This window comes from Spermophilus citellus (genome assembly GCF_964194105.1).
Source record: "Spermophilus citellus genome assembly, chromosome: 2".
Lineage (NCBI taxonomy): Eukaryota > Metazoa > Chordata > Mammalia > Rodentia > Sciuridae > Spermophilus > Spermophilus citellus.
The window spans coordinates 149,667,202-149,685,272 of record NC_138183.1 but is presented as its reverse complement, the minus strand read 5'-3'; the positions used below and the strand labels follow the sequence as shown (position 1 = coordinate 149,685,272).

Sequence of the window (18,071 nt, the reverse complement as noted above, 5' to 3'; positions counted from 1 at the left end):
AGAACTGTAGATATTTCCTTCATCCCACAAAACTGGGAAAGGGGCTTGTTTTTAAGTTTAAACAATAGAACACTCTGGGGCTATGAGATCTGAATGAGTAAATGAGCTCATTTGTGAATATGCCTGTCAGAGTAGGTATCCTTGTTTTATCCATTTATACAAATATTTATAAGCATTGTGAAAAGAAAGTCTTTAGTGCTGTTTCACCTTTGTTTGATTTTGTTTTAGCATCTGAAGGTTTCTGTTCCTGAAGAAATATCTGTAGATCTAGGTAAGTTTGGAGCACCGACATCCTTCAGAATTTTACTATGCCTCTTTGTATGTAGCTCAACTCAGTTCTAAAGGTTTTATCTAATGCTTAGTAACTGGTTAAATCCCTGAATTACAATAGAAGGAGAGTGTATAATAAATTTTAGGGGAAATGAAATCTGAATTCTGAGATCAAATGCAGGAATTGCACTAAGAATTTCTCTTTGGGGTTCTCCATGATAAATTGATACAAAGTAACATTGCTATGTTGCCAGTGAACTTATGTTGTAGAGGACATACCTTTAGATCAAATAATTCCTTTCTTCTTTATGCAGAAAAGAGGAGACCTGAACTTATTCCTGAGGATCTACATCGTCACTATATCCAAACTATGCAAGAAAGAGTCCACCCAGAAGTTCAGAGGCATTTAGAAGATTTTCGGTAAGCTTAGTGTACATAAAACCTTATGTGGTCGTTCTAAATTAATTTTTCTTAAATAGGAAAAGTTGCACATTAAAAACTTCACTCATCAATTAAGTAAACTAGGTGGTCTTATCCCTGTTATTGAATAGGAAAAAAGTATGGAGATGTCTCAAAAGATTAGGAATAGAACTACCATATTCATTCCACTCCTTGGTATTTATCCAGAAGATCTAAGATCAGTATATATAGTGATACATGCATATCAGTATTTATAGCAGCACATCTACAACACTCAAGTTATAGAACAATCCTAGATGCCCATCACTAGATGAATGGATAAAGAAAACGTGTGGTGTGTGTATATGCACACACACATATACATACTCATATACATACACACATACACACAACACACACACACACACAGTGGAGTTCTCAGACTCAAAGAAGAATGAAATTATGTCATTTGCTGGTAAATGGATGAAACTGGAGAACATCATGCGAAGTGAAATAATACAGAATCAAAAAGTTGAAGTTTGAATGTTTTCTGTCATATGGAAGCTAGAGAGATATAAGAAATAAAAAAGGGGAAATCTCATGAAAATAGAAGGGAGAACAATAGAGTTAGAAGCAGAGGACCAAGGATGAGGGAGAAGGGGAGGCAAAGGAGAAAAACTGGGGAGTAACATTGATCAAATTATGCCATGTGCTTGTATGAATATATCACAATGCATTCCAATTTTGATTTTTAATTAATTTTTAAAATTCATATATGACGGCGGAGTGCATTACAATTCTTATTACACATATAGAGCACAATTTTTTATATCTCTGGTTGTAAACAAAGTATATTCACACCAATTCGTGTTTTCACACATGTACTTTGAATAATGACATCCATCTCATTCCACTATCATTTCTAATCCCATGCCCCCTACCTTCCCCTCCCATCCTTCTGTCCTATCTAGAGTTCCTCTATTCCTCCCAAGCTCCCTCTCTATACCCAACTATGAATTAGCCTCCTTATTTCAGAGAAAACATTCAGCATTTGGTTTTTTGGGATTGGCTAACTTCACTTAGCATTACCTTCTCTAACTTCATCCATTTACCTGCAAACAATTTTTATATATAACTATAACACACAAATTAGAAGGAAGATCAATAAAGTAGAGGAATGGGATCAGGGTAAGGGAGGAAGGTACAGAAGGATATAATACTAGGGATTGAAATGGAGAAAACATTGTCAATATGCCAATCCCACTATTATATGTGACTACAATATATTTATTTATTTATTTGTTTATTTATTTATTTGAGGTAGAGGCAATATCTTTATTTTGTTTTTTTAATGTGGTGCTAAAGATTGAACCCAGTGCCTCATGCATGTAGGCGAAGCGCTCTACCTCTGAGCCACAACCTCAGACATCTGGAGTCAAAGGGTTAGAGTGGAACTGAGAGTCTACAGTCTACCTTCTGTGTCCTTTCAAGATTTGAGCTCAGTATTGTGTCTATGCTAGGTATATTCTTTCAGGATATGTATCTTTGAGTGATTGCCTCTAAAATTTTGGCATTCTAGGTGATGTGACATTTTGCCTGTTCCTAGAAATTTATAGCTATGGAGACTTTGAGAAACATCTACAGAGGGAGATGGTTTTCCCCTAGGCTACCTCAGGAGATTTCTCCTATTCCCTTTAGGCAGAAACGTAGTATGGGACTGACCTTGGCTGAAAGTGAGCTGACTAAACTTGATGCAGAGCGAGACAAGGACCGGGTAATTTTGGAGAAGGAGCGGGCATGTGCAGAACAGATCGTTGCCAAAATTGAAGAAGTGTTGTAAGTAATAGAAGTATATGTGGAAAAGTTAATATTGCTTGAAGTACTCCAGACAGATTTAAAAGGGCAGTCAGTGTATAAGAGGAAGTGTTTATTTTGTTATAAAACTTCAAAAACTATGATTTTTTCACCCTGACATTTCATTTTAGAAAAAGTTCTTAGATTGTGAATGTAGCTCATCGGTAGAGGATTTGCCTGGGATGTGCAGGATCTTGATTTGATCCCCAACCTTCCCCAACACCCCCCCACCACACACACACACACACACCACACAGTTCTTGCATTTCTTTTTCTGGATGTTGGTAAATGAATAACACTGGAATTTCTAATCAGTGATCCAAAACAGGTGAATACTTTCATTGATTTTAACTCATAGACTTTGGAAATATTTCTTATGGTAAAACATGTACAATTGATAAGTGCAAAAATGGTAGAATTCCTTTGGGGATTAGGGTTCTCTTGATATTTTACTCTAGATGACGTTTATTCTGTTAGATATCCATGATATGGTTTATTTATCTCTTCTGATTTATATGTGCATGGGCCTCTCTGCCATACTTTGTTTAATCTCATTTACTATTCTCTCCATAGTTCTGTTCTTTTTCTTTACTGGTGGGGTACAAAGCATTTGGTTTTGTTCTGTTGTTTCAGGTGTCTTAAGTTCAATAGCAAAATTTTAATTAAACTTATATGTTTTATTTTTAAACATTTGTACTTTTAGGTTGACTGCTCAGGCTGTAGAAGAAGAAAAGAGGTAACATAATTGTTCTGACTCCCCACCCCGAGAATTTTAAGAAAAAAGGAAACTTTCTTTTCTCCTATGAGCCTTAAATTACAATTGATTTCTTTTAACTTAAAAATGTACTGTGGTTTCCCCCTGGTGGCCTTGTGTTATATTTGATTAATATTCTAGTGATATGAGTAGAATCTTTGTGTGCAGTGAATAAATCCTAAGTTTTTTTTTCCTTTTTGATTAATTAATTTTAATAATTCCATTGTTGGGTTGGGGTTTTGGTCTTTTTTCATACTGACCCTCCGTTCTCAGAAGTCTTATTTTTATTTAATTCTCCAGTTCCACAATGCAGTATGTTATTCTCATGTATATGAAGCATTTGGGAGTAAAAGTGAAAGAACCTCGAAATCTGGAGCACAAGCGGGGTCGGATTGGATTCCTTCCAAAAATCAAGGTGAGACTTGGGAGGCTGAGGCAGGAGGAACACAGGTTTACGGTCAGCTTCAGCAACATAGCAAGGACCTAACTAAGCAATTTAGTGGGACCTTGTCTCAAAATAAAAAATAAAAAGGGCTCAGTGGTTAAACACCCCTGGGTTTAATCCCTAACACACACACACACACACACACACACACACACACACACACACAAAGATGAAAACTGGAATGATAAAAAAGTGATCAGGGCTCAGTACTCTTTACATTTGTTGCACTGTTTTCCTGCCTTTTAATATTTGCTAAATCAGCACATTAGCACTAGGCATAACAATAGGTAGATATGGTCCCTGTTGTCAAGAAACTAGTGATAAAGATATGTAAGCTTATTATTAATTAGTGTGAAACATGAAAATAGCAGTTTATACAGAGTGCCTTCCCCAAATGTTATTGCCTTATACTTTTAGGGTACCTGTAATAGTTTGTAATCACTTGTGTTTTGTTTCATGTTGCCAGATTTTAAAACTCTATGAGGTCAAAGACTTTTCTTGTTATTATATCCCCAGCTTTTATCATAGTGCTTTCACATTATAAAATTGTTGGATGGATGAATGAATTGTTTAGAACAAACTCCTGGTAAATGTGTAAATTCACCCAGTTAATAATAAGCTCCTGGTAAAACTACCCTTTTATTTCCTAAAATTATTATCTCTAAAGGGCTTGAAAAGACATCTTGAAGTTGAGGTATCCATAATACTATGTACCAGCCTCTGAGAAGTATTGTGTGTGTATGTGTGTGTGTGTGTGTGTGTGTGTATGTGTGTGTGTGTGTGTTAGTAGCCATTAGAATTACATTTATGTGTTCGAAAGCAGCAAAAGAAATCTTCTATAAGGTTTCTCTTATCTCTTTGATTATATCTCAACTCTAGCAAAGTATGAAGAAAGATAGAGAAGGCGAAGAAAAAGGGAAGCGAAGAGGATTCCCTAGCATTCTAGGACCCCCAAGGAGACCAAGTCGTCATGACAATAGTGCAAGTACGTTGAAGTTTGAAATGCTGCGTTCCCTCCATTCCATGCAGTGTTTACATCAGAGACTCATTGGCTAGAATGGGTGGCTGGAGGAAGGTGTTCTTGAGATGATGTCACTGAACTTTCAACATAGTTCATTTCCTTTCAGTGCTATTTCTAATCTTAGTACCCCTACGTTGTTGGGTAATTGTCATAAGCATCTTTAATGGCAGTATTCTGTTAGATGTCCATGATATGATTTTACTTATCTCTTCTGATTTTGTTTGCATTCAAGTTTTGTTTGTTAAATTTAAAAAACAATATGTGCATGGATCTCTCTGCCATACTTTGTTTAGTCTCATTTACTACTCTCTTTGTAGTTCTGTTTCTTTACCTTTTCATTGTGCTTTATTTTCTGATCTCCTTCTACCTTAGTCCCTGGCCTAGTAGAGAGAGATCAGACCACTAAAGAGGGTTGCAGGAGAATTAGGGATAGTGGTACTCTGGGAAGAGCAACTGGATCATGTAGTGCTTCCTGTCTTGGACAGTACCACATTTGAAATTACTGGCATGCTGGAGGTAGAAGTGGAGTTGTGGAACAGTGATACCGAGTATCCTCCATGATGTGGAATTCTCACTGAAATGCCAGTAGTGCCCTGATTGAGAAATACTGAGAGGAGGTTGAGGACCTGGAGGTTTCCACAGATGCTGTCATGATCTCCAAGGAATACAGAGGAAGTTTTCGGAATTTGGAAAGATGTTAGGATGTACAATGCTGTGGATGATAACCTGAGTGCCTGCAACTCATATAGTGATGCATGTGAATAAGGATAATGAACAGAATAGGGATAATTTTGTATGGTCTGAGGCATATTGTGATAATGAAGTTGTGAGTGTTAGGAAAAAAGTGGAATGGGGCTTGCTAAGCATCACAGAGATTAAGGGCTTCTTTTTGATTCTTAACAAATGATACAGCTACATGTCTACCTATCTCTGTCTCTCAGCATCCCCACCCCACATCGCTTTCTCATCTCCTTTACTCATGATCCTTCTTCTGCCACATCCTCTTACCTTCAGATTTTACCTTCTCATTCCCTTTTCTGTTCATCCTCCATCTCCTTATTTCCCTCCTCCATCTTCCTCTCCCTTTCTCTTGTTGCCCACCTCTCTTTCTTTCCCTTCTTTATTTTTCTCTGTGCTTTGCTCTGTATAATAATTTATTTTATGTTTTTCTAGGGCCAATATTCCAGGCATTTTTTTCCTGGATATTTTTATTTCCTCTTTTTTAAAAGTTATTTAGCAACACAGATTATTAACTATCATTTTCTGTTCAGTTGGCAGGGCCATGGAACTACAGAAGCCACGCCATCCTAAGCATTTATCCACACCTTCATCTGTGAGTCCGGAACCCCAGGACTCTGCTAAGGTGCGGCCATGTGGCTTAGCAAATGAAGGAACAGACACTGGATACCTTCCTGCCAATTCCATGTCCTCTGTGGCTTCAGGGTCCACTCTTTCCCAAGAAGGAGGGAAAGAGAATGATATAGGTGAGTCAGTGCTATAGTTCAGCTTAACTTGGTGTCAAGATTTTTAAACAAATATACTAATTGTACAGTGGAGAGGCGGATTCTTTTAATCAGGACTGAGTCCCCGTTTAATTTGATTTTAACATTTTAATATTCTCTAACCCCTGACAAATTTATGCTGAATGATAATTTGTAGTTCCCATTCATCAAAAAAAAAAAAAAAAAAAAAAAAAAAAAACAAAACTGAGCTCTCTGTCAGACATTAGCTTTGTACCAGAAGTCAGCATATAATAATTATAGGCAGATGCTTGCCCAATGCAGCTAGTTATATGGGGGAAATAGTCAAGGAAGTGAAAAATTCAGATTGTGCCAAGTCTAAGAAAGAAAGGTAAGAGAGGAATAGAGGGAACTGGGCAGTAGTTAGAGGCAGATATGGGGGATGGGATATTCTAAAGAAGACTTTAAAAATCTGAGACCTTCTCCAGATGGTCAGAATCATGTATATAAATTATTAGAACTCTAAACAGAGATGACTGAATCATCTGAACCTGAGGTGCCTTAGGTACTCTATTGACCTTGATGGGGTTGGAGTTTCCCATTGCTTATTAAGAGCTTTTTAATTGTTTTGGTTATTTAGTATTTCTTTTTGCAAAGCCCTTCCTGTCACTTTAACTAAAAACCAAAAATTTGTTTTCTATTCATAAGCAGATTGTAGAAAAATTGCCTTATTTTCAGAAGCATGTCTTCATTAAAGTGTAGGTTTTCAATAGAAATTGAGACAAATCTCTGGAGTGACTATTCAAACTAGTGATCTGGGAAATAATTCAAAATTATTTTCTTGACATGAATTTTGCAAATGCATTGCTTCAAATAAGGTCATGTATGAAAGAACTTCAAAGAAATTTGTAGTTAATCAGTTTTTGCATATAGGGAACTAGTTTTAAGGTTCTTAAAGATAATTTTAGAGGCTCCCTGAAAACTTATTTAATACTTTGCTAACATATGCCCTTATTCTATCTCTACTGGTACATTTAAGTTACCCATGTTGAATTATCATATTTCCAATAATTAGAGCTTGAATTAATGGTGTTTGTCATGAATTATCTTAGTTACTTTAAGCACTGCTCCATTTGATTTTTAATTATTAATTTTAAATACCAAATTAAATGCTGGTTTGTTGACTGTCGCTTTCTAGTTGATTGTTACTTTACAGTGTCCCTTCTTAACACATGGGGTTACAAATAAAATGATCTGTATAGTTTACTCTCTAAAAAAAAAAAATCTGAGACCCTGGAGATTTTTTAAAATGTCTAATGAGAAGCCTGCAGAGAAAAGAGATTGACTATGTGGCAGAGAGTATAAGCAAGAGAACAAAGTTTCAAGATGGCAAGAAGAGATGAGGTATTGAGTGTATATAAAGGGCAAGGTTACTAGCTGAAGGCGAGGTTTTAGTTAGATGGGCAAGGGGATTTGTAAAGAAGGAAAAGAAGTAATTGCAGGAGAAAATTAGGAAAGCAACTTATTACCATATTTCTTTATACTTGTTATAATGAAGGATTTCTTAAGCAAGTGAGCTGGTAGACCAACTGGTTTTATTTGGAGAAGGGAATGCCCATCTATACTAGTGTTTCTTAAGGCTGTTCCATTTCTGATGATGACATGATCAAGGATGAGACTGTAGGAGTGGTCAGTAAGATATCATAGAGGAGGTTACTAAGGATGAAGAAGGCAAAGAACCAAGGAGCCAGGAGTTTGAATAGCTTAATATACATATATTTGGAGGTCACCTAGTATGATTTGAGCATGGAGAAGAGAAGTATGAGCCAGCAGCCAAATGTTTAGGGCTGCTAGATGATTATTGTAAGGAGGGAGAACATCTGATAATATCCAGAGAGTGAGTACTTCGGTGGTGCAAATAATTTTACAAGAAGGCAGCAAGATAATAATCTAAAAGTCATGTAGAGAAAAGGAAGGCTATTCATCATATCTCCACCTTGAAGTACACAGTGTAAGACAGAAACATTAGTTTTTGAAAGGATTGGGGCAGTAAACAGTTTTCTATTTAAGGCAAGGAAGTGTGAGGGTAACATTTGGAGAACTGTTGGGATTTTGTCAGGTATGGATATCTGAAGGTGTTAGATTGAGTGTATTCATATTTCATGGCTTCCATGACTCATTGAAATAAAAAAATAGTAGGAAAGATATTAAAAATCATAAAGAGAAAGATAGTAGAGGAAGGGATTATGTTTTTAACAAATATTTGAGAGATTGAAAGTGGACAAGACTGTTCTAAGGGATAAAACAACGTAAAGGAAGTCAGAACCTATAATTTGTGTAAGGAATCCAATGTAGAAGCCATTCTATCCATTGAAACTCTGGGGAGACTTTGGGCTCAGAGTTAGTGTGTGTAATGGAGTACATAAGTAAGAAATAGATCTGCAGTGATGAATACATTGAACAATAATAATAATAATGTAATCAAAACAACTATGTCAGCACCTTCTGACCCCTTTTAGTAGTCTGTTATTTATGGACAAGAAGAGACTCAGTGAGCTCTTTTTCAAAGAAATTGGGTGAATTGTGTAGGGAGAGTTACATTTTTCATGGAGTTGATGCCCTGGAATTCCAACATTTGGGCACCTGTAAAGCCAGATAATAGGCTTGCCAGTGACACACCCTGCTTTGGGCCCTCAACTAGAACAGAGCTGTTTCCATACAGCAGCAAAGAAAGCCAGATAAGCTTCCTGGTCTTTCATTCTTAAATATGAATATCACTATTCACTCTTGGAAAAATCTGCATATGAGAGTCAAGACCTCATATAATATATAATACCAGATACATTAAACAATGGCACAAAGAAAGAATACAAACCAAATAGGAAAACTGCCCCTAGAAAGAAAATATGCTTTTTGGTAATAGACAAGAACTTTTAAAAATACTTCTAAATTAAGTAGTATATTTCGAGACATTAAAGAAGTTATCAAATCTATAATGCAAGAAATGGATTCTATGAAAAAAGGAGAGACAAGCTGAACCTGGGCCCATAATCTCAGTGATTCAAGAGACTCAGGAAAGAGGATCACAGTTCATGGCCAGCTTTAACAATTTAGTGAGACTTTGTCTCAGAATAAAAAGTTAAAAGGGTTGAGGATGTAGCTCAGTGGTAAAGTACCCCTGGGTTCAATCCCCAGTACTCCCCATCCAAAAAATATTAATATAACCATTAAATACAGTCCAATGACTATTGCATAGTCATGAATCATTGTGTGATAAATTACTCCAAACCTTAATGGCTTACACAAAATTCTTTATTATCTCACCTTTTTGGTGAGTGAAAAATGTGACAGCAGCTTAGCTGGATGGTTTTGGCATCTGGTCTCTTTAAAGGATGAGACCCCCTTCTTAATGTCTCAGCTCCTCACCACATGGATTTCTCCAAAGAGCTGCTTTAGTGTTCCATGACGTAGTAGCTGATTTTCCCCAGAATGACCTGATAGAGAAGACAAGAAGAAAGCCGATAATCTTTTTTTTTTTTTCATTTTTTTTTTATTGGTTGTTCACAACATTACAAAGCTCTTGAGAAAGCCGACAATCTTAACAACTTAGTCTATTGGTACACACTGCTACTTCTGCAAGTTAGACCCAAGTCCTTGAATCTGGCCCATACTTTAGGAGAGAGGAAGCAAGATCTACTCCTGAAGGGAGGATTATCAAAGCATTTGTGGATGTATTTTCAAACCACCACAGCTTCCAATATTTAAAGTAGAAAACAAGTTATAGAAAATAACTATAACAGTCTTATACATAAGCAAGTTAAGATGGCTATGCTATCACTAGACAATGTTATCTTTTGGGACCATTGTATTTATGGTCCATTGTTGGTTGAAATGTTATGTGGCACATGATTGTATGTAATGAGTAATTTAAAAAAAATCTATACCTAAAATGTCCTCAGAAACATCAGTGCACCAAGAATGAATGCTGAAAGCTTTTAAGACAAAGGAAATGGTGATTATGCTACTTCACATTTCTTATAACACTGCTAGGACACAAAAGAGCAATTCCTTCAACTTACTGAAAGAAAACAGTTTAGACTTTTAATTTTGCCCCCACCTAAACTTTCCATCAAATATGAGGAAAGGATAAAGACATTTCAAGATGTGTAAGGATCCAAAGTTTAAGCAAAATGCATCTTTAACATTATTTGAGACTACATAACTACAAATCCCCTTGTCCATCTAATTAAAACCTCGCCTTCAGCTAGTAACCTTGCCCTTTATATACATTCAATACCTCATCTCTTTTTGCCGTCTTGAAACTTTGTTCTATAGCTTATACTCTCTGCCACATTGTCAATCTCTTTTCTCTGCTGGCTTCTCATTAAACATTTTAAAAAATCTCCAGGGTCTCAGATTTTTAAAGCCTTCACTTTCAATGTCTGACTTCTGTTTTTTTCAGGATCAAAACAAGTTGGAGAAACACCAGCATCTGGAGACTCATTGGATGGCACACCTCGTACTCCCAATACCATCTTTGATTTCCCACCTCCTGCATTAGACCAAGTGCAGGAGGAGGAGTTTGAAGTAGAAAGGTAATTCGAAAGAAGATCTGAAAAAGTTTAGGGCATTGCTTAAAGTTTTTTGAATTATATTCTACTTGTGTACTATCTAGCATTTTTCCTTATATAGAACTAGCACTTGTTGGTAGTAAATATTAGATAGGTACTGAAATTTTTCTTCTGTTCATTTTACATTAAATACATCCTATTTCTGAGAGTATTGTTTATCTAGCCATTGGAGTTTGACCCAGTTTTCAGTATCTTTGATATGAACTCCTTGATATCCATTATTTTTTTTTCAGGTTGACTCTTTTTTTTTTTTATAGTAGTACTATTTATTCAGAAAACTAGAAATTACCCAAATGTTCATCAACATAGAATGAATAAAAAAGACATTCTCTTTCTGATATGTGGTCACAAAATAGAATGACATAGAACAAGGAAAATGAAAGATTGACAGCTATGAGCAACCATGTGAATGAGTCTCACACACCGTATTGAATAAAAGAAACTTAGATATGAAAAAATTATACTGTATCATTATACTATGTAGAGCTCAAAAATAGGCAAAATGAATCTGTGGTGTTAAAATGCTTTACTTTGGGGGCACAGGGAGTTCCAACAAGTGGAAGGAGGTGAAAAGGGAACTTCTGTTTGCTGGTAGTATTCAGTTTGTTGACTAGCTGCTGTTTATACAAAAAAGTAGTCCAATTTGTGAAAATTCATTGTTCTGTATATTTATAATTTATGCATTTTTTTTTATAAAAAGTTGGAAAAAGATTAGAAGGATCTATTCCAAAATGCTAACAGTAAATATATCTGGTTGGTAGGAACATGGATTTTTCTAAAAAGTTTTTTGACATATTCATATATATCCCAACTTATAATAATCAGGTCTTGTTATTTCAGTCTGAATAAAGTATTATTAAAATGCTTAAAAATGAATTAAGTCTAATCAATTATTATAATTTTGGATGAAAGGAAATAAATATTAAAATTGGAACTGTAACTACCACAAGAATTTTCTATATAATTATAGTATTCCTTCGAGTACCAATCCCTTGTAAAAATGTTATGTATTTTCTGGATTCAAAATTGTATGTCATGTTGACTCTATTCTCCACTGTTTTAGGGTGATGGAACATGGGACACCAAAGCCCTTTAGAAAGTAAGTAAATCTTAAGTAGCTTTGAATAAAGGCACATTTTAAGAAATAGAGCTTTTCCCCCCTAAAGTTCCAATCTTAAAGGAAAAGAAGCCCTGTACACAAATCTGTTAAATTGTATAAAGTTTTTAATATGCACATATAATTCAAAAGATAAACAGTAAGGTGTATATAACATTTATAAGCTGTTTTGTAGAACAGGAAGATATTTTAGGCTTTTTGATCAATTGCAGAAATCTGACTGATTACTGTAATCTTAAGACTTGTGTAGCTTCACATTATCCACTTGAAGTCCTCAAACAGAATTTATCATTTTTCTTTGTTAGGTTTGACAGCATAGCCTTTGGAGAAAGTCAAAGTGAGGATGAACAATTTGAAAATGACCTAGAGACAGATCCACCCAACTGGCAGCAGCTTGTTAGTAGAGAAGTGTTATTGGGACTCAAACCTTCTGAGATCAAAAGACAGGAAGTGATTAATGGTGAGTTTAATTGTTTTTGTCATTCATGTATATTGAGTTTTATCAGAATAAAGCAAATCCCTCAACCCTGGAGTGTGCTTCAGTTTCTCTTATCCCTTTGTTTTAAACAAAGATGGAATTAAATTAGATAAATGATCCTTGAATGCTTCAACTCAAAAAATGCAAATGGTATTATAATTCTTATTGATAACTTAATAGGAATGAATGTTTAACCTTCAAGATATTCAGGATCCATAGCATTATAGTTTAGAGTTGATGAATCATTGAGATACTTATCCCGTCACTTTACTTTCAGATTAAATTATTTTTTATGCAGAAATTATAAATAGGAAGCTAAAAAGCCCAATGGGATTAGTTGAGTTAATTAAGGTTATATAGCGGATGGGCTCGGGATGTGACTCAAGTGGTAGCGCGCTCGCCTAGCATGCGTGAGGCACTGGGTTTGATCCTCAGCACCACTTAAAAATAAAATAAAGATATTGTGTCCATCTAAAACTAAAAAATAAATATTAAAAAAAAGATCAAATAGCCCATAAGTGAAAAGGGGAAAACTAGGATCTATGTCCTTTCGAACCCTGGTTCAGCATTCTTTAGTTACTCCAATATGTTTGTGACAGATATGTGGCATGAATGCTGTATCCTTATCCCTAGAATGTCATTTGAATAAATACCCTCCTTGTCTCTGACAACATTACAACATAGTGAAGTTACAGTCTAGTTCCATAAATGAGAGTTTATAGGAAAATTAGATAGCCAAAAGTACTGTTATTTCTGAAGAAGGCTCAAGTTAAAGGCTGTATGGTATTGAGGCTTTCAGTTTTCTAATATTGTCATTTTGATATGTAGATGTTATAAATGGAAGAGTAGGGTATACTTAACTTTTAAGTACAAAATTGTTTTGAAGGATATTTTTCATTTGTTCACATTTAACTCAGAATCACTATGTTGGAGAATTTCATGGCATCAAAGTGATTTGCTAAGTAAATGCTAAATATTATTTAACTCATTTGCTACCTAATTCCAGCTAAAAGGCTCTATTTAGTCCCATGGAATTATTCTAAGTGAGGAAATAACTCAAAATAACTCATATCTCCCCTCCCCCATTTCTTTCCTTTTTTTTTTTTTTTTTTTTTGCTTAGAATTGTTCTACACTGAGAGAGCTCATGTTCGAACATTGAAGGTTCTTGATCAAGTATTCTATCAGCGAGTATCCAGAGAAGGAATTCTTTCACCTTCAGAACTACGAAAGATTTTTTCAAACTTGGAAGATATTCTTCAACTTCATGGTAAGAGAAACTGACTTGATCTTTGCCCCTACATTTCCAATAGAGAAAAGATTGGGAGTCTATCTGGCAGTTCTTTGGCACTTTTATATAATTTCATGTAATTTTGTAAATGTATCCATATTAGCATTTCTGAAGTTATATATGAGCACATAATGTAAATGAAGAAATGATGGAACTTTGACTAGATCCTTTTGCCCTATAGTCATCAAGCTTTGTATACGAAGTGTTATCATAGGGCTTCAGGTCTAAAGTCAGCACTTAAGCTTAAAAACATGAATAGTCAAAATTACCCTTAAACATTTCTTATCAATTTCAATATAAAAGGTTTTGAACATATGTGTCCCATGTCCTAATACATGTAGAAGTAGGTTTTGTAAATAGCCATACACAATATGGAATCCCATAGTATGATAAATTTTAGGCATTGCTTTATTGTATTGTTGCTTGATACACATTTTGTAAATATACAAAAATTCAACCTGTGTCTTTCCCTGTTTGAATAATCTACTTTTATAGATAGTAGTAGGATATTCCTAGTAGGATATTCTGCTCTTTGTAGGTTACTATTTCTCTAAATTTCCAATCTCTCTTTGTCAAGAATATTATCACTTCCCACCAACACCTATCAACCAAATTGATGTTCTTTACAACTTTTTGGGTAATGTTAGGTCCCATCAGAATGCATTGATAACTTTAGGCCTGATTACATCTGTTGCCTATAAACAGGACACATTTTGAAAGGAACAGTGAGCACAATCAGCACTGTTGAGACTTAAGTTCTTTTTGAGCATGATTATGAAGATGAAGTCCTGAGGTTAAATGATGTTTGATGCTACTGCACTATATTTAATATACTAGTTTCTAAAAATGTTGTTTGATGCTTTAACAGTAAAAACACCGTTCAGACACTGTTTTACAGTCTCTGGATGCATAGCGTATGTTCAGATTTTTGTTTACAGAGATTAGGAGTTGTGCTATTCTGAAAATTTTGTTTTTGAAAACTTAGCTATCAATCAAAATTTTTTAGATTGTGTATTAAACTTTTTAAGGTGTGTACTAAATTTTTCTTTTTTTAAATTTTTATTTAAAATTTTTTTTCTTTTCTTTAGTTGGGCTGAATGAACAAATGAAGGCTGTTCGAAAGAGGAATGAGACCTCTGTTATTGATCACATTGGGGAAGATCTGTTGACCTGGGTAAGGAAATTTTTTAATGTTTTTATAGACATTTGATGATAAGATTCAAGGTCAAGTCTTTCTAAATATGCAAACCCATCCAGTTTGCAAGGGTTTAGAGTGGATATTCTTGATTAATATGTACTAATCAATGCTCAAACTAAGTGCTATATTTTATTGAAATAAATATACTGGTCCTTTGTGTTTTAAAAACTGGTAAAATGGTTCTTAAATAATTTATATCCTTGTCAAGAGGTAATTCCATCTGAAAAATTAATTTTCAGGGCTTTGGAGTTATTGCACATTAAAAAATATTGTCACACACACAAAAAAGAAATAATTTAAGTGGTACAGAATTTTAGCCATCTTCTGTTGTTCAGATCTTGAAATTGTACTCTGAGACAAGTGTATATCCATGATTGCTCTCACAATAGTAGAAAAGTGAAAATTACTTAATTTTATGAACAGTATGAGGAAGGAGTCCAAAGGCTGTAGTAGTTTTTTTGTCAAATTCCATCTTTCTAACTCTGTGAATATATATTGTACAGTGCTGTGAAAGGAGCTAGTGGCAATCAAAACATAAATGTCTCCTGCCTTCACAGAACTTAAGTTATTTAATGCAAGATGAGTACAAATAAAGGGGGAAAAACACAAGGGACCTAAACTTGAACGTATTGAAAACCTTCTTGAGGAAGGCATTTGATTTAAACTTTTTTAAAAATTTTTTAATTTACATATGACAGCGGAATGCATTACAATTCTTATTACACACATAGAGCACAATTTTTCATATCACAGTATATTCACACCAATTCGTGTCTTTATACTTATACTTTGGATAATAATGGTCATCACATCCCACCATTATCACTATGTAGTTAAGGCTGTGAATTACAATAAAGTCTGTGATTTAGTTCTCAAATTTTAACATAGACTGAATAAGAATGTTTTAAAATAGGCACACAGAAGTGTGTGTGTGTGTGTGTGTGTGTGTGTGTGTGTGTGTACGGTTCTTGAGGAAATGCCATGAGATTTTAGTAATTCTAAAATTGTAACTTTTAAAAAGATTAGAGAATAGAAAGCTAACTAAAGCAATGTTTATCTTACTGCTTTCTTGATGGTGAGAAATGGCTCAGAATCTCGTAATCTATTAAAAGACCTCTTTTTTAATCACTTGACTCAGAACAGGAGCTACAAATCCTAATCCAGTTTTACCTTGCACTTTCCATCTTAGAGCAACGTTAGAATTATTGTTATTAAGGATATTTAATTTCTTTGAAAAATTCAACTTATTCTATGGCTACCCTGTGATAATGTGACTCATTTCCCCGCCCCTGCCCCCCCCCCCCTTGTTTTGGTGTGTTATTGGGAACTAAACCCAGGGGCACTCTACCATTGAGTTATCTGCTTGGGATATCCCCAGCCCTTTTTATATTTTGATACAGAGTAAATTGCATAGGATGGTCTCAAACTTGCATTCCTCCTGTTGTAACCTCCTTAGTAACTGGAATCGTAGGGTGTGCCATTATGCCCAGCTTCATCTTGTTTCTTGATCTCAGTGTAGGCAATGAAAATTATAACTGAGTGGTTTCACTGTATACTATTAACTTGAAACAGAAAATCAAAAATTTTATAAGACTATCATTTCATTTTATAGTATCACAGAGTATAGCATCATTTCTATGTCAAACTTTGATTAAAGGCTCTAAGTAACTCAGTGAGACCCTGTCTCTAAATAAAATACAAAAAAGGCTGGGGATGTGGCTCAGTGGTTAAATGCCCCTGGATTCAATCCTCAGTACCCAAAGTAATAATCATTTAGAATTCTGTCATATATAACAAATTTACAAATTAAAAATATTGATTAAAAAGCATAATTTTTCACAAGAGGTTCATAAGCTCATAGCTTCCCCCGTCCCAACAAAGCCAACTCTAGTCGCTGCACAAATGTAGCAGTAATTAATTTAATCTCTACGCTGCTTTTAGTCACAGCATATTTCATAGTTAGTAGGAAAACAAGCTAGTGTCCTAAGGATTTGTTTCTTGGAGCAGTAATTCTTGTAAAGGTGTCAGGGTCTGGTGAAAATGAAATTTTAATCTGAGTCTCCAGGCATTTTGTGTCTCGTATTCTCCAAATGTCACCCTCCCTCCCTTTTTTTAAAGTCAAATAACAATTTTATTATTAATAAAATGAAATTTAAGATGAAAACATCATAATGGGCAAAAGATGGACATTGTATATTTGTACTGCACATAATATCTAGTTCTGTAAGGATAAGGATTATCTATTGTATTTGTCCAAATTTCTATCCTTTCCATTGTTCTTTGATCCTTCTTGATGCTCCATGATTAGTTTCCTGTTTGAAGGTCTTTACCATTCTTTAAGGGTAAGTCTGATAGAAGCTAATTATTTTAGTTTCCATTCATCTGAGAATATCTAAATTTCTTCATTTCTGAAGGTTAGCTTCAATAGATATGCAATGCATGTTTGACAGTTCTTTTCCTTGAAGTTGACAGCACTTGAAAAATATTCTATTTCCTTTTTGCCTTCATGAAATGTCACCTTTCTATCTGATTTAGTAGTGGTGTGGGCTGAAAGGTAACAAGTTATGATAAGTTACCAGCAAGAAAACATTGATGTCCGATCAGAAAAGGCCTGGATGTGTCAGGGTCAGACCTTTCCTAATGGAGAGCTATTGATACTACACATAAATATCTAGTTCTATATTTGTTGTCAATTGAGAATACATTCTACTAGAATGTTGAAAGAATCATGGTTGTCTCTTATTTTGCATGGCCTTGTATAAGCTCTGTATCTCATTCTCTATTGTTTTCTTTGCATTCTTGGTACAGTTCAGTGGACCAGGAGAGGAGAAGTTGAAACATGCTGCTGCTACGTTTTGCAGTAATCAACCTTTCGCTCTGGAAATGATCAAGTCTCGTCAGAAAAAGGACTCTCGATTCCAGACATTTGTGCAAGTGAGTTGAATGAAAATAACGCAAGTTAAAAGAAAATAATGCAAGTTTTTAACAATTACCAAATAAACTTGGAAAATCCTGACTTAGACTGTCTTTTACAGGATAACATTTTTGTTAACATTTAAAATAACAATATTTATCTCTTAAATTATTGGAAGCATAAAAATGATTTTGGAATGATGAACAAAAAAATATATATATGTCAGGATTAAAATACTTGA

The 18,071-nt window shown here is 34.7% G+C and overlaps 1 protein-coding gene across 4 annotated transcripts in view; it reads left to right on the top strand.

Moving 5' to 3' along the window:
- The window catches only part of ARHGEF12 (Rho guanine nucleotide exchange factor 12), a 140,122-nt gene that overhangs the window by 103,797 nt on the left and 18,254 nt on the right, over positions 1-18,071 (top strand). For all 4 annotated transcript variants that reach the window (XM_081311302.1, XM_081311300.1, XM_081311299.1 and 1 more), the window contains 13 exons: positions 229-271; positions 585-690; positions 2,368-2,505; positions 3,227-3,259; positions 3,578-3,692; positions 4,602-4,707; positions 6,015-6,227; positions 10,666-10,798; positions 11,898-11,933; positions 12,257-12,411; positions 13,551-13,697; positions 14,807-14,892; positions 17,725-17,850. In XM_081311302.1, the coding sequence (XP_081167428.1) occupies positions 229-271; positions 585-690; positions 2,368-2,505; positions 3,227-3,259; positions 3,578-3,692; positions 4,602-4,707; positions 6,015-6,227; positions 10,666-10,798; positions 11,898-11,933; positions 12,257-12,411; positions 13,551-13,697; positions 14,807-14,892; positions 17,725-17,850 (1,437 nt within the window). The remainder of the gene's footprint in view (positions 1-228; positions 272-584; positions 691-2,367; positions 2,506-3,226; positions 3,260-3,577; positions 3,693-4,601; positions 4,708-6,014; positions 6,228-10,665; positions 10,799-11,897; positions 11,934-12,256; positions 12,412-13,550; positions 13,698-14,806; positions 14,893-17,724; positions 17,851-18,071) is intronic.